General features: G+C 37.7%; 1 protein-coding gene across 5 annotated transcripts in view; it reads right to left on the bottom strand.

Annotated features, from left to right (window-relative positions):
• Positions 1–13378: 13378 nt before the first annotated feature.
• The window catches only part of LOC122349179 (sodium/potassium/calcium exchanger 2-like), a 33564-nt gene continuing 29742 nt past the window's right edge, over positions 13379–17200 (bottom strand). For all 5 annotated transcript variants that reach the window (XM_043245120.1, XM_043245122.1, XM_043245123.1 and 2 more), the window contains 4 exons: positions 16799–16933; positions 16625–16714; positions 14920–15086; positions 13379–14378 (listed from right to left, as the gene is read on the bottom strand). In XM_043245120.1, the coding sequence (XP_043101055.1) occupies positions 14129–14378; positions 14920–15086; positions 16625–16714; positions 16799–16933 (642 nt within the window). In that variant the 3' untranslated portion in view covers positions 13379–14128. The remainder of the gene's footprint in view (positions 14379–14919; positions 15087–16624; positions 16715–16798; positions 16934–17200) is intronic.

Raw genomic sequence — 17200 nt, 5'->3', positions numbered from 1 at the left:
TTACACTTGATTTTTACTTGTGACTACCTCACAGATGAAAATTCTGAAAGAAAATCATGTTTGCCATCTGTCTATAATGAATGAATGTGAAATTCTCACATTCAGGTGCAGTTTCTCTTCTTTCTTTAAGTAGACAGCTGCATGGATTTAAACTATTTTACATTCAGCGTATTTAATTAACAGATGTTAGACCCAATTTTAATTTAATTTAACCAAATTATCCAATTGCATTTGACATGCTGTCATTCGTCAAATCACCCTAAGCATGAAAAAAAAGGTGTCTCTATCAATGCGTGTTGCAGCAGTGCTTTATGTTAGAGAGCATAATGAAACACTTGGTAAGGCTGTCAAACTGGCCATACTTTGGAACTAGCAAATGGAGGGCCCTTGGTTATAAATCCCTCAAACAAGGAGTAACCAACGAAGCAGCAGAGGGGCTGAGCCCAGCTAGTACTTAGCCGAGGACTCCCTCTGGTGGTCAGGTCTTTGTTCACTAATCCAATGGTATCTCATTCTTTTTTCAATTTGTTTGGGAGAGAGCATAATTTTTTTGGGCAGCTTATATTCTATGGACAAAGGCCTGTAGAGTACACTTTACACTCCATTAGACATGTGCCAGTAATCTGTAATGCCATACCACAATAATGCATATGCATGGTATTGCTATCATGGGTTCTTCAAAATATGGAAAACAGGGGTAACAGTCTAAGCAGGGACTCCCAGACTTCCCTCTCCCCAGACACTTTCTCCAGCTCTTCTGGGGGAACACCGAGGTGCTCCCAGTCCAGCCGAGAGACATAGTCCCTCCAGCGTGTCCTAGGTCTAGATCTGTAAGGCATCCGGAAAAGATGCCTGAGCCACCTCAGCTGGCCTATCGATGTAGAAGAGCAACAGGTCTACTCCTAGTTCCTCCCGAGTGACTGAGCTCCTCTAAGGGAGGGCCAAGCCACGCTACGGAGGAAACTCATTCCGGCCGCTTGTGTCCGGGATCTCATCCTTTCAGTCATGACCCAAAGATCAAGGCCAAGGGTGAGAGTAGGAACGAAGATCGGCCAGTAAATCGAGAGTTTCGCCTCGCAGCACAGCTCCTTCTTCACCATGACAGACCAGTACATCGACCGCATTACTGCAGAAGCTGCATCAATCCGTCTGTCAATCTCTCGGACAGCCCTTAGCAATGCCCTTACCCCGTATTCCCAGAGCACCCCACACAGGACACCGTGAGGAACCCCTTCAAATGCTTCTCTAAATCCACAAAACACATGTGTGACTGGTTGGGCAAACTCCCAGGAACTCTCCAGTATCCTGAAGAGGGTATAGAGCTGGTACAGTGTTCCATGTCCAATTGTTTTTTTACTTCAGTTAAAATTACATTTATTATTTTTTGGTTATTATAATAATAAATAATAAAAAAAGATGTAGAAACTACAAAAAAGACTAGAAAAGAAAATATTCCCCCAAATTTCATATAAGTCACCACCACTGTAACATTTACAATAAACACAATCAGCCAAAACACAGTAAGTCACTGCAGTGTTAAATTACTGTAGTGCTGTATTGTGATGCTCCTCCTCCTCTCCTGCATCGCCCGAGATGTGACTTTCATTGGACTGTTCTCTCATTCCTGGGGTTGATTCCTTGCACCTGTCTTCAATTAACACACACATATAAAAGCCTCTGTTCTCTACGCCTCAGTGTGATGTCACATTTACCACATTGATCATAAGCGGTTCCATAGTGTTATCATGTTTGTGTCTGAACTTGAACTATCCTCAGGCTACTGAACCCTCATGAGTTTGTAATTATGCAGGCTCTTGGTGTTTTCTAATTTAGCTCGTCATGCAGTTTACATTGTCATGGTGTCAGAGAATCAGTAATGATCTGAGCTGTGAATAAAATAATAGTAATAAAAAAAAATCGAATATTTTCTCATTTTATTTGTATTATCATATCATTTTTTTGTGGATAAAATTAAGTCTTTATAGTATTTATTTAAAGAAATAGTTGAGAAAAATAAATTCTGTCATCATTTATCTCACCCTCACGTGGAAGTTTGTAACCAGGCTGTTTTTGACTTTCGTAGTAGGGAAAAAAATACTATAGTAATCACTGGTGACCCAAACTTACGGACTTTTTTCAAAATATCTTAGACATTCAGACAGGTTTGAAAATAAACTACAGGAGAGGACTCTCTTTTTGTTATTTTCCTATTTTAGCAAGTTGCATGATGCATCTATTGTATTTTTAGTATAGTTATTTCCATACATACTACTTCCATGCATAAAATATGTCATTTTTTCGAACGGTGCACAGCTGCACACCTTCGACAGCCACAATCCAGTCGATGAAAAAAGTGTTTCAGCGTTCTGTTTCCCCATAAATGTGTTTTAGGAGAAAGAAAATTAGCCTGTCCCGGCAGCGACCACAGCTTACAAAAAAATGCAGAGGATCTGAAGGCCACTGTGAAAGAAACCTGGGCTTTCTTCCCTCAGCAGTGCCACAAACTGATCTCCTTCATCACACGCTGAATTGAGGCCTAATTAAAAAAAAGCCCTCACCAAGTATTGAGTACATGGACAGTAAATGAACATATTTTCCAGAAGGCTAATTCACTAAAAATGTTTTATTGGTCTCATGATAGTCTTCTAATTTGTTGAGATAATGAATTGGTGGGATTTTGTTAAATGTGATCCAAAATTATCAAAATAAAAAGAACCACAGACTTAAACTGCATTTATTTATTACACAAGTTTTATAATTTGGGTTGAATCCCTGAAATAAGTAAATTCTGTTTACTTGCGCAGTACATTGCGGGCCTTAACATAAAGTCTTATCATCTGTATTTATTCAGCACATATACTAATTTAATTTGTTCACTTACATATTTTCAGCCAGATACTGAAAATTTTCTCTTTTTTTCAATTTGCTATGAAAAACCAATGCGCTAAAAATACAAGATAGCAGTGTTTTACATGTATAGCTGCAAAATGAAAATGATGCAATTGCGTTTTCAGGCTTGATCTGAAGATTAAGTGAATGAGTTTCACTGAATTCGCATTCGGTACAACGTTTACGGTGGAAAAGTACTAGGGGTACAGCATGCATGGTGAATTTGTGTATGAATGTATTTATTGTGGCAGAGACATGCCAGAACATTTTCGCTATAGTATAACAACAGTCATCTTGCTAACTTCTTATGCAGCTTATAGATATAACAGTATGCATTCGCTTACGTCTAACCTTAAAAATCATGTTTGTAAAAAAATAAAGTACATCAGCTGTAACTGTACATGCATATGAGGTCATTTTAAAGCAAAAACATTTTTTTTGGTCAAAGCTGACTAAAAGTCAACAAAGATGGATAATTTAGACAAACTTGATGAACCTGTGATATCTTCATAAAATGAAATGAAGCTGACAAACAATGCAGAGGATCTAGAATTGGGACAATACGGAACAGATTGGGGATCACAAAATAAAAGTCCATCAAGTCTCCACTATTTCAGCCACTATCACACACGTCGTTGTCGGCTCTCGCTCCTGGTCAGGCAAATGGTGAGCTTCTGTCTCCAGGGCAATCCTCAGCTTGGTCATGGTGGGCTCTGGCTAGCTCTTCACGCAGCAGGGTGATGGTTGGCTGGGCTCTGGTTCTCGAGTGGGATTGGCGAGATCTTCCTCAGGTCCCACAGTTAACAGAGGTACTTTTTTGTTTAAAAATGATCCAAAATCCATACTTGTGCAAGTAGATAACCAGCCAGTGTTCAAAACTAATGCCTTACTTCAGCCTGATCCACAACGGTTAGCTTATAGTAACGTTTTCTAGTTTGAGTAGCACGGGTAGGTTTTCTCGGGAAAATGGAAATTTGAGCTTCGTTCAGCTGAGGATCCTGCAGGAGGGTTTTAAGGAAGCAAAATAAAGAGGCAAAACCTACGGACGGCAGCTTTAACCATTCCAGGAAAATTTCATTAGCTTGTTAGTCAATGTAAACTTACTCTGACATAGTAGCTAATAAAGATTTTGTAATTTGATTCTTAACCACGTCAGACTCGGTCGGTGTGGACTTCACCGGCTCTACCTGCAAGAACAATAAATTAATGAAAAAGTTTAGACTTATTTCCATTCAAATAAAAACTGCTAAAATGATTTCTATTTCGCTGGTGAGAAATTAAAGTAAAAGACTCAGAAACAAAGACTACGAGGATAAAGAAGATGTTTTACCAGTAGCCCTGTGCCATTTGACGCCCAGAACGATGGACAGAAGTAAATATAGAGAGACTGCAAACACACTACTGATTATGTTGAAGACTGAAATCTGATATTCTGTTTGGGACTCTGAAATATTTCCAAAACGTGAAATACACATATATTACAATATCCTCAAATACACAAGCACAGAATGAAAATGTTAGGTAGGCATTGCTTCAGTTCAGTCCTACCTGTTACTGAGATCCAGCTCCTTGGTGATTCTCTTCTGTCTGGGAGTTTACAGTAGTAGAAACCCTCGTGTGACTTTGAGACTTTGGAAACCGTCATTTGGTTGTCTGTAGTCTGGGTCAGGAGAGATCTGTCTTTATAGAAAGCAGCTCTGAGGTTTGAAGAGTTTGAACCTCGTCGTAAGCAGCGCAGAGTCAGAGGATCTCCTTCATTTAAAGGATAAGCAGAACCTTCCAGAATCACATCAACATCTGAAACGGCGTATAAAAGCAAGGACAAAACTGTACGTATTACACTTTAAAAGAATAAACTGCAGTGTGTTCTTAATTTAATGTTTTCTTACACTTAATTTTATATACTTAATTATAATTGTAAATTGCATACAGCGCCACCTGTTCATCAAAAGGGATAAGACATTTAATCATATTACAAGAGGTTGTATTTAATTATTTTTCAGCCTTTTCAATTACAATGATCCTAAAATGTCTTTGATTTCTCATTCTTGCATTAAGTCTGATTGTCCACTGGAAGTTCTTGGCCCCCATAATTTCTGCTTGCAGCTATATTTACTTCTATTTCTATTTCTGTGTCTCTATTACTATCAGTCACAAACACGATCTAATGTGAAGCATCTTATTAACTAACTGCCATGCATTGTGTGCAACACGTTTATTCTCCCTATCCACGTTTTGTCCATCTTCTCCACTTCATGTCAATTATTTTTTTTCAAATATTCTCAAATATTCTTTTTTGAATCCCATGGACTTTAACTAGTCAACACATCAAATAAATACAAATAAATATCTGAAACAACATAAAGTGCACTTTTTGAAAGGTAGTAATGGAAAAGTCTACAAGGACTCCTATGTGACTCACCATCTACTGCTGTGATGTTCACGGGGTGACCCTTCTCTCCAGACTCCGACTGACACCAGTAAACTCCGGTATCAGATTTCTTAAGAGAGGTGATTCTACACGTAGATCCCGTTTCTGTCCCCCAGTCTGAAGAAGAACAGTCTTCCAGCTTCTTGCTGTATCTTCTCAGTCTCCATCCCGAGCTCCTCTGGTCCTCACAGCTCAGGGACAGAGAGTCCGAGAGAAAGTGCTGAGATCTGCTTGGACTGACGATCGGAGAAACTCCCGGCCTTCCAGCTGAAATGTGTAATTACATAACAACAGTTGTTTTGGATTTTTAATTATTTTCCGAATAAAAAGCAGTGACTTCTCCTATGTTTGGAGATGTTTCAGGAAACAGAATAGAGCATGTGTTCATTCAAAAATTGGTTGATTGCTGTTTTGTTTTTTTCCAAGGCATTTTTGGAAGCCAATGTATGCAACGATTTAATTCTAAAACAGTATCATTAAACGATTTCTTGTTATGATTAAATAGGCTAACTTGTAATCTGTTACCATTACATTCTCAAGTACCCTTACCAGTGTACATGGACCTGAATGTAGCTGTATTCTGTGAAATAAGCTCCTCTCTTGACATGAATCAACTCCCGTGTGCTTCTCGTTCATGTACACTGTTAAGGGTACTTGAGGGTACTCACAGGTGACCCAGAGCAGCTGAGTGTAGCTGTATTCGGTCAAATAAGCTCCTCTCTCCGCTCGACACGAATAAACTCCCGTGTGATTCACAGCAGCAGGACTGAGAGAGTAAGAGCCTCCAGCTCCGTTGCTGTCTGACAGGAGCTCATGATCATCTCTGAAAAAGAGGAACGTCCAGCCTCTGGAGGAGAATCTCACCACACACACCAGAGTTATCGAGTCTCCTTCGGTCAGCCAGTTCTGAGAGATCTGCAGAACTACCTGGGCTCTGTCTGTTAATAAAAAAAAAGACATTATGTCCCGCAGTAAAATGTAGTTTGACAACAGAGGCAGTGTTATGTGATTGTGGACTAACATGATGTTCACGATCACCCAGGGGACAAAGAAACAGAATCTGACACACTGAAAAATATCTCACTATTGTCGCTGGTGTCACACGCCTGGAATATTTTAGTTGTGTTTTTTCTCCCCTGCGTGTTACGTGACCCAGTTCCTGTCTACGTTTTTATGTTTATTACTTATTTTTTAATTTCTTGGTGTGTCTCCTTAGTTCACTCTTTACCCTGCATTTATAAGCCCCTGTATCTTCATTTCTTGTTTTGTATATATATATATATATATATATATATATATGTACGTAACATTTTTATTAAATGTGCATGTAACATTTTTATATATATATATATATATATATATATATATATATATATATATATATATATATATATAAAATGTAAAAACAAAAATTGTTACTTTTATTTTCAATGCAATTATTTGCATTTAATCATTTGACAGCACTACAATTAACGACACATTTATTTTCCAGTAGTATAAGATGTCTGTACTATTTTTGGCACCAAATGCAATTTAAAAAACGGTGAACCTCAATCATTACAGATTTTAAACAGTCAAACACTCGTTTGCCATTGGTTACACAAACTGGTCTGCATTCGGTGTCAGAGTCAGTAAAACACTCACCTTCCACTTTGACTAAAACAGCTTTGCTCTTCTGGGATTTCACCGGTCTGCTGTCTCTTTCTCCCCAACACCAGTATTTATCCTGATCAGATTCAGAAACCCCTTCGATGGTCAAAGTCTCTGCGCTTGTGTTTTTCTCGTCGGCGGTGAACGTACTGCTGTATTTAGACCAATGGACTCTCCAGTCACTGTACTGAGACTCTATGGCACACCTCAGAGAGATGGTCTCTCCAGTGAACACGACCCTGTCTGGATCTGCTGTGACCGAAGCTCTGGGTAAATCTACGAACAGATGAGCCATCCGTTAGCGTATAACAGAGGAATAAACGACCGACGTGAACACTGATGTGAATAGATTAGGTGAACCTGATACGGTCAGCGTAACAGCGTCGCTGATCTCCGATCCGCGTGAGTCCTGTATCTTCTCTCCTCTACAGGTGTATTCACCAGCATCAGACTCCTCAGGTATGAATGTGTAGACTCTCTCAGTGCTGACGGGGAAGACCGAGCCATCTTTATACCAGCTGTATGTCCAGTCGACAGCGTCCTCTACGTCGCATCTGAGAGTGACAGTCTCTCCGCTGAAGACGCGATCGCTAGGCCTTACAGTCGCTTCAGCTTTCGGTCTGGCTGAAAATTCAAAGATTACCATCCATACGATCACCAGATCTTAGATTGTAAATCAACCAGAGATCAACAGAAACCCGTGCTTAAATGGAGGAGAACTTGATGGAAATATTCAGTGCATTATTTGATACTAATGAATGCTGACATATTTACGAGTAATTTTGCAGTCTGGTCATTTTTAGGTGGTTGGAGGTTTTGGTCAAATGCAAGAAGGTTAACTTGCGTTTTTGGGAAAACAAAAGTCATCTTTGGGCCAAGTGGCCACAAAGCAACACGAGGACTGATAAACATTTAATGAAACACAAACTCATCGAGTCTTAAGATGGGAAACTGCTTTATGTAAACTTTTAACTACATGCTAGGCAACAGAATCACACACACACACACACACACACACACACCATACAGACTGTATCGCCCTACACCTAACTATTGGCAGATTTTCAAAAAAATTAAACCCTGTATGTTTTACAAGCTTGTTTTCTCATGGGGACTTAAAAATGTCCCCACAAGGTTAACATTTACTAGTATTCCTATCCTTCAGGGGACATTTGGTCCCCATTAAAATGATAAATACCAGGTGCACACACACACACACACACACACACACACACACACACACACACACACACACACACACACACACACACACACACACACACACACACACACACACACACACACACACACACACACACACACACACACACACACACACACAAAACAAACAAACAAACCAAAAAATGAATAGCATGTATTTGGAGACTTTAATGGACCACATAAAAAATAGAATTAGACGTGACCTGGTATTCTTTAAGCAGATTAAGTGTACAAAGATATTTTTAGAAAGTGAAATGTATATTCACCTCGAGTGTGTCCGGAGAGAGTGTGTGAGAGCAGCACTAGAGCAAGAGAAAAACACACACGTGCTGTCATGATTCACTTGGTGTTTTCATTATCTGAACAATCTGAACGCTTCATTTATTAACTGAGAGACTTAAATAACACACAGACTTATAAATAATTTGTCACTCCACAAATATTGTAAGCACATTAACAATAATAATGATGATGATAATAATACCCATAAATCCGTTTCATCACTGTTTCTGACAAAATATAATTTTTCATGGTGTGACATGCACAGGGCAATATGCTTAATTTGCACAATTAAGTTATTAATAATGTTAATATCGTGCCCTTCAGGTGATAACATTATTCTGACGAATAACCCATTTATAAAGTTTTTAAAGCGAAGTAACAATATTAAATGATCAGCGTTTAAAAAAAAAAGCTCAACTAAAATAATAATCGATAGTATTTTTTTATTTCTGTTATTTGGTCTAATACTTACAGAGCATTAGCAGAAGTGCACGACGTCCCATGGTCTTCTGTTAGTAGCAGACTAATAAAGAGCGAGCATTACGTATGTGCCAGTTTTCAAAAAGGAAAGATAAGAGGTGACAGATATCATCCTGTCAGACTTTATTTAGAGAAAAAAGAGCGGAGAGGAAGTATGGTGTCACAGAAGAGCCGAGGTGTGAAAGGCCTGTCACGCTATTTTATTTAGATGTTTGCTTTCGTGTGTATCATCCTTAATACTTAACTTTACTTTAAGCGTATTTAAGTATACAGGTGAGGTTTAAGTATTGTAAGCGTGCTTCGTGTATTAGTATGCTATATGCTTCGTTCCAGGCCACTTTTTAAGCCCTTTACTCTCAAACCTCTCTCTACTCACCTGTTCTCATGACAGAGCGGTCGGTGCGCTTCGGAAAGTGTGTGTGTGTAAAAAAGTGGAGTGGAACGCAGCCTAAATTAGCCTGCTTCCTAATAGTACACTTTGAGTATAGCAGCATAATGTTTTTAGTCTGTACTACAACTATACCAAAAGTAAACTGTACTAATTAAATACTTAGTACTTGTAGCATCAGTAAAGTCTCAGTAGTCGTCAAGTTTTCTTCAAGTACACTTCACCATACTTTAAGTGTATATCATCTCTATTTAGATAATAATTGGTACATGTTTTATTATATATCTGAAGATATAAAAATGAAAGAAGGAAAGTAAATCTAAAAGTTTTATAATGATAAACGAGTTGATTACAATTGATTAAATAACATTTAGTGTCACGCTAACGTTTTGTGCACATATATATATATATATATATATATATATATATATATATATATATATATATATATATATATATATATATATATATATATATATATATATATATATATATATATATCTTATGTATTGGTCCCTCTTTATATTTGGTGGCCTTAAGTACTTTGTACTTGCATTTAAATGATTGGGTACGATGCACTTGCTTGTATAGGTGTTTTTTCATTGTAGCTGCATGTAAACGTGTTTTGTAAGACATTCTCATTCTGTATATATTTCATTTAGTAATTCAATCAGGAGATACGTGATAGCGCCCCCTAAGTGTTCAGAGCACAAGTAAGAGCTCACATAAACGTAGACTTTTTCTAAGCATAAATACTTAAAATGATTGCATATTGCATTTGTAAAATAAAGAACCGCTAGAATCATGTCGGTGTGCTTCAACTTTATTTTAACTCGACATCTTTGCTAATTCCATGACAATCTTAACAGACCACAGACAATCTGCCCTTATATTCAGCCTTTATTTCTTTTATTACATACTTTGCATTTACAGTTTCTCTATATTCTCATTAGCATCTGTATATATGTACAGTTGAAGTGACTCACATGAACGTTAAACAGAGTGGCATGAATTTCATAATTCGGTACAAAAGTGCAGTCTTATGAAGAAAGAAAGAAAGAAAGACGACGGTGGAGACAGAAACGGCGACGTCTACGGATGCTAAGAGATGAAGCCGGAAATAAAGGGGAGCAGAAACAGCGTTTTCACTCCTTTTTTCTTCAATTCAGGTGTGTTTTGTGTTCAGGAGCTCTGTGAATTCAGGCCAAACATTCAACATCAGCCTCATTAAAAGTGAACAAACGATAACCAGACAGACGCACATGAATGCAAAGTGCATATTAATAATTCTGCTTGACACAAAGTAAAAAAAACAAATAATAATTGTAATAATCCACACCCTGCCAGAAAGCAGGAAGGGGACGAAGCAGGGACGCTCGAACAGTGTGTACAGCCCTCTTATTAGACGGATACATATATAAAACAAAATCAAATACAAAAGTATTACGAAAAGCAGATGCTAATAAATTCTAGGGTGTGACAAGCGAGGATAGAAAACTACTACTGATACGTCAATCTGAATTCCAGTTTGGGAAAGAAAAAAAAAAATATTAATAATAATAACAATTTAAAAAAACAGTACTTTTTAAACCGCTATGTTGCTTCTGTACGTCCGGCTTTATCATCGGTTTTTAATAAACCTTTCGACGTTTACAAATTTATCGATATAATAAATATCGCAAACCATGTCGAATATCTCCACATTCATATGTTCAGTACACATTCACGCATTTCTTTTGCTCAGAAAAGAATGAAAAAGATTTGATTTGCGGGTTCAGCTTTCAGGACGAGGGCATGGATGTGACCGGGCCGACGACGATATCGCCTTCCTTCCCTTAAAAAAGAAGTGTTTCGTGCAGCAAAAAGTGCACGTGTTTGAAAAGATGCAGCAGGCCTCGGTCCACGCAGAAAACGCCCCACGGAAATAAAGTGGTACGGCGCGCTAGAGGGCAGTGTTTGCTCGGATATACAAAGAAAACGTCTGCCTCCACAAATGAAAGGGCCCCGGTGCCAGTCTCCTGCTTAGTGCGCAGGGTGCCAATACTTTTGATCGGCGACTTCTCTGTCGGTCGGTAAATGCACTACGCGCGTGTCTGTACAGATTACAAAGATCGGGTCCTAAAGCACCGTCAGTGTTACATGGATGGCGCTACTCTTCATGAAAGCGTGCGTGTTTTACGTCTCTAGAACAGGCTTTGGAAAGCGTCCGCTACCGAAGGACTGTTTTTAGGCAAATCATTATGCAAATATGTCGTCTTTGAATCTTACAGTAAAGCTATGAGCACAGGCTACGCGTTTTCATGCATGCATCGCCTACTTGGAAAAAAAATAGCTAGATATATATATATATATATTGTCTAGCGCGTCACTACCGTTTCCGATCCGGTTTCAGTCCAAATACGTGCAGTGTGAACGCGGACTAGTTAGGGAAATCACTGCACTTGGTTTTAGCAGCTGGGAGTGCGATATATGTCTAATGTTTTCTAGGTTGTAACACTTAACTACAGACTATAAGCATCTACACATTTCCCTCGCGTTTATATTATATTATTCAACGCGGTTTTCTACAAATGGCTGTATAATAATGACTGGGGAAGCAACATGCAGCAGGATAGTCGTAGTCTCCTTCTGTGTGAGTGAGGCAGCAAGTCATTATTATTATTATTATTATTGTTATTATTTTACAATCAATACTGCAGCTCAAATACCTCTACGCTGCTATTCAGTTAAATCAATATAAAACAGAAAATTATATGAAAGGATAGAAAGGAGAGGATGACATACACCGTAAACAATACTGTATGTTGGGATTCAGCGTATGCGGCTACTTGGCCTCTTGACATACAGGCAAAATTGAAAGAAAAGTATACAAATATTTATTAGGTATTATACATAATCTGGGTTTTCTTTAGAGAAACATTCACCCCCACAAGATATCGTCCGCCACGGTTTCTAATCGAGCGGCTGCCAATGCGCTTTAAACATTTACTTTCGCCATGAACTGAAGCTAAACCAAAGAGCTGTAATATTTCAGGAGGTCTAAATATACCATCAATCAGGGTTTGTGTTTGTCGTTTGTTAAGCTAGGGAAGTAACGGATCACGGATGTGATTTGTACCATATAAAAAAAAAAAAAAAAAAATATAATATATATATATATATATATATATATATATATATATATATATATATATATATATATATATATATATATATATATACAATAAAACGTCTTTAAATAAAAGACGCATTTACTTTGAAAAGAAAATATGGAGAAATATGGAAAAAAAAAATAAATAAATTAGTAAATGTAGTAATTTCTGAACATGCTGAATACACCTTACTTCTATTTACTACTACCACAAGAAAGTTTTCAATTTTTTCTTTTCTTGTTATTAGCATATAAATGTAACACAAAATAAAATCATCAGGAAATGATCAATGGCCATCAGCTCATGCAGAGTGAAAATAATTTTGGACACTGTATCTGTGATATCAGGGAATAATTGAGATGATTCAGCAGCGCAGCACATTCTCAGCGTGAACGAACGGCCGGCAGAGACTGAGAAATGAGCAAAGTGTCCTCACTGCTCCCTACAGAGTGATTCACGCCGGCAAAAAATCACCCGAGAGCATTCTGAGCGCAGAGCTCTTTGGCTTCGACCGCAAGCGCACTGCAAGATGTTTGAAAATAAAGAGGAGAAAAAAAAAGCTCTAATCTGTATAAAGGTTTTAACACTGTGTTGAAGAGGTCAGAGGATTCTGTACAAGAGTTATCGACTATTACAGCTCTAGTTTAACATCATCTCATATGATCAATTGCACTTCAATGAGTGAGAAAAAAAAATGTCATTGTTATTAAATTAATACTTGCTTTCTGGGGGCAAAATATATATATATATATATATATATATATATATATATATATATATATATATATATATATATATATATATTAAAATGTAATAAAAAATAAATAATAATAAATAAAAATGTTCTTTAAATAAAAGACACATTTTTACTTTGACAAGAAAAAAAAAAAAGATATTTAAAAAAGTTCACAGAATCAAGGAATCGGTAGCCAAATAAAAATAAATGAATTTAATTAATAAATTTGATTACATAATAAATCAATCAATGTTTTTCTTACCCAATTTACTGCTTATAACATTTCTTTTACTTGACATAAAATAACAGTTAAATAAAATATACAAGCTTTTTAGTTTGGCTAGTTGGCAAGGCAACGTTTCTCATTTTTATGTATGAAAATAACTCAAACTTGTGGACAAAAAATAAATAAATAAATAAAAGAACAGATTCAAAATGTGAATAAAAACGATAATAGTTTCTCAATTATACCACTGGCATTCAAACTCAAATTCATTCATTCAAGAAAGTAAGACTCATTATCTCACATAATTTTCTTTTATAGAAATGTCCACTCGCGATAAATTTAAGAATGCTCCGATACTTGCACGGGAACACAAGACAAAAAAAACTAAGTAAGAGAATCATTTTGATTATAATGAATTAGTTCCAAATCATTTTTGTTTTAAGAAAAGTGTATGCAGTGAAGTTTGAGCTTAACATTAACAAAAAGAAAAGAGTTTTGTTTCTTAAGTGCACAGTTCTTTTTAAGGATGTTTAGATATTATTTTATTGGAACGCAAGACAAATGTTAATTTTAAAGAGTGTTTTTGAGTGTGTGAAACCCCCAAAGTGTGAAGGAGGCTGGGAACCGTCTGCAGAGGTGAGGTAAAGTCAGCAGGAACGTGCTTTTAGCTTCATCAGATGGAGATGGGGCAGACGATGACCTTGTCCTCCAACAGGACGCTGACCACCAGGAAGACGATATAGAGAAGGAACATGATGAAGCCCAGCAGTTTGCTCATCTTCCACTTACAGGCGGCGATGGAGATGATGACGAAGAGGAGCATGAGGAAGAGCAGCACGATGGCGCAGAACAGACCGTTACTACTCACCCGAACCGGGCTCATGTTGTTGATAATGGAGTACAGCAGCCATGGGAGCGGTAACCTAGGAAACCAAGAAACGCTGGCCGTTACGAACCTTAACGCGGACATAACCTCTTCTTCCAAAAAATACACTTCCACTGCAATTGAATTAAAATCATCTCTTTAGATAACTATTAAATGCAACTGGCTGCACTTCAGACTGTTTTTGTTGTCCTTTAAATATCACAAGCGTTTATGATGCACTGAAATATGCTTCGATGTCATTTCTTAATTAAACATTTGATGCGATGCTGCAACTATATTAACCTTTAAAATATAAAACAGTTAAGAGTTTTTCACGTGCTTTAGTATCTTAGTCACATCGCATCAAAATAAGCATTTTCTGTAGTTGCATTGTAAAATCTAATTCATATCTGTGATCAGAGCTAAATTTATATCCTAAATTGATATCCTACACTCATTTTCTGCTCAAGAAACCTTTACTATCAATGTTGAAAGCAGTCACGCTGCGCAATAAGCCTTTACACGAAAGAATATATATTCTTTACTGTCACTTTCGATCGATTTAGTCCTAATCTCTTCGATGAAGACACAAAGCGTACCCCACAGTAATGTCGAATATGTTGGAGCCCACGGAGCTGGACACCGCCATGTCTCCCAGACCCTTCCGGGCCACGATGACACTGGTGATCAGATCAGGGATGGAGGTTCCCGCCGCTAGAATCGTCAGTCCCATGATCTCCTCTGTGATGCCTATAGTCTCTCCAACCTGCAGAGATATCAGCGTCAAATCACAGCGAGCTCAGCGCCAGGAACACACCGCCAGCGGGGGATTATTTCACGGCTGTGTTGAGAATTCACCAGATTCCACGAAATCAAACAAACTGAACTTCGGAGCGTCTTGGTCCCACTTCAAGGCTCGCTTCCCCAAAATGAAAGTGTTGTCTTTGATCACTTACTCCCATGTCGCTCCAAACCCGTAGAAGGAGCAGTTCACCCAAGAATCAAAATGAGCCCAAGTCGTTTTGGGTGTATATGACTTTCTTCTTTCAGACACAGACTTCTTTTATTTTTATTTATTTCGGCTCTTCTAATGCTGGTGGATGGTGGCCATGATTTTGAAGCTCCGTAAACGGGATGTATCTGCATGAGCGTCCCCGAACTCTACGTTCTCGATGCATTTTTAAAAAACTCCAACCTGGTTTTTAAAAGTAGGAAGCCATATACACCTAGTGTGGATTGAGGGTGAGTCAAATATGCGATTATTTTCATCTTTGGGTGAACTATTCGATATTTTGGTTCAAAGTCGTGAGTGTCCCGTTGATCGCCAAATAAGTACCACAAAGTGCAGAAAAGTATGAAAAACATTGACCGAATGCTCCTTCTGCTATCAGTGGTTCAACTGTAATGTTACGGAGGGAAAACTTACTTCATTCGACACGATAACATCAATGGAGATTATTATTGTCACGACTCCGGGTTATGAACTTCTGTTTATTGACCCGTTTATCACATGGACTCTTGCACTACACTCCTGCTTTTATGAATGGAGGTAAGTGTTTAATGACAACGTTTTCATTTTGGGAGTGCGGTATCCCTTTAAATGTTTGAAAGGGTAAAGAAGGCCGGATGTTCTGGATTGGGTTTTTGGGACTAAAGCACACGATAAAGGAAACTAAAAGTATGTAAACACTGGGACTAATAAGATCATGAACACAGAATGTGCATGCAATCAATATTAATCATGTTCAATACTATTTAGGGCAGATAACGTAGGGACACGGAAACCCCTGAAGCCGAGGCATACATGTGACATTTAAACATTTGCAATAATGAGGTTGCAAATTACAAAATATAAAAATATATTAACTTTAAGTCTAATATTGAATAACATGCTACAGTTAAAATAATAATCAAGTTCTTTACACGTGTTTTAGTATGTTAGTCAACACATTAAAATCAGTATATTTCTTTAGGTAAGAAAAAAATATTAAAGCATGATTAAAAATGTACTTTTAATTGGACACTTATTACAAAGGTTGATTTCTATGTGCATTTTTATTAATTTTATAGTAGTTGAAGTAGATTATTATTATTATTATTATTATTATTATTATTATTATTACTTTTTATTTTACAATACAGTAAAAGTGCACATTTAATACCATTAAGTGCACTTTTTTTTTTTTTTTTTTTTTTTTTTTTACAAAGGTTTGTCAAAAATAAATAAAAAACCATCTTCAACAAATAGATAAGCGAGTCCAGATGCTCTGAATAAAGATGAACCGTAGTCATGCCCGGTCTGACCTGATGAGCCCACCACACCATCAGGTAGGAGAATCCCGCGATCCAGCAAATCGCTCCCAGGAACGTAATGGGAAAAAACTTCTTGGAGCTCTGAAGAAAAACACAGAAGAATCGTCACAACGTTACTCCCAGTTCTCACGTCTGCATCCGACCCCGTTCAAGGCAGAGACTCACGGTCTTGCGGACGTCGGGCAGCGTGATCCACAGAGGGAAGACTATGGGCAGGATGAGGAGATACGTGAAGCGCTTGCGTTTGGACTCGGGCCACGACAGGCTCAGAGGCTGATCTTCCTCGTCGTCCTCTTCAGCCTGAACACAGAGAACGTGTGAGATGTCAACATTTCTAATTATCTCTAACACACTCGTCACGTTAGACTGGGCTCCTGTTTCTCCGGTTAAAGCCTGTGGAAATCCTGCGGGATGGAGGCACTTTTGTCAGAACATGCCGTATTTAAATGCAGCTATAAACTAGTGTTACGTATTGTCAAATAAAACTAAAAGCAAAAACATTTATAGCTTAAACGTGAACAGAAATGTTTGTTTTTTTTATTTACTTTAGCTAAAGTTTGTCGTTTT

Source organism: Puntigrus tetrazona, chromosome 7 (assembly GCF_018831695.1).
Source record: "Puntigrus tetrazona isolate hp1 chromosome 7, ASM1883169v1, whole genome shotgun sequence".
Taxonomy (NCBI): domain Eukaryota; kingdom Metazoa; phylum Chordata; class Actinopteri; order Cypriniformes; family Cyprinidae; genus Puntigrus; species Puntigrus tetrazona.
Note: the sequence above shows the minus strand (reverse complement) of the source record. Positions and strands in the feature narration are given on the sequence as shown.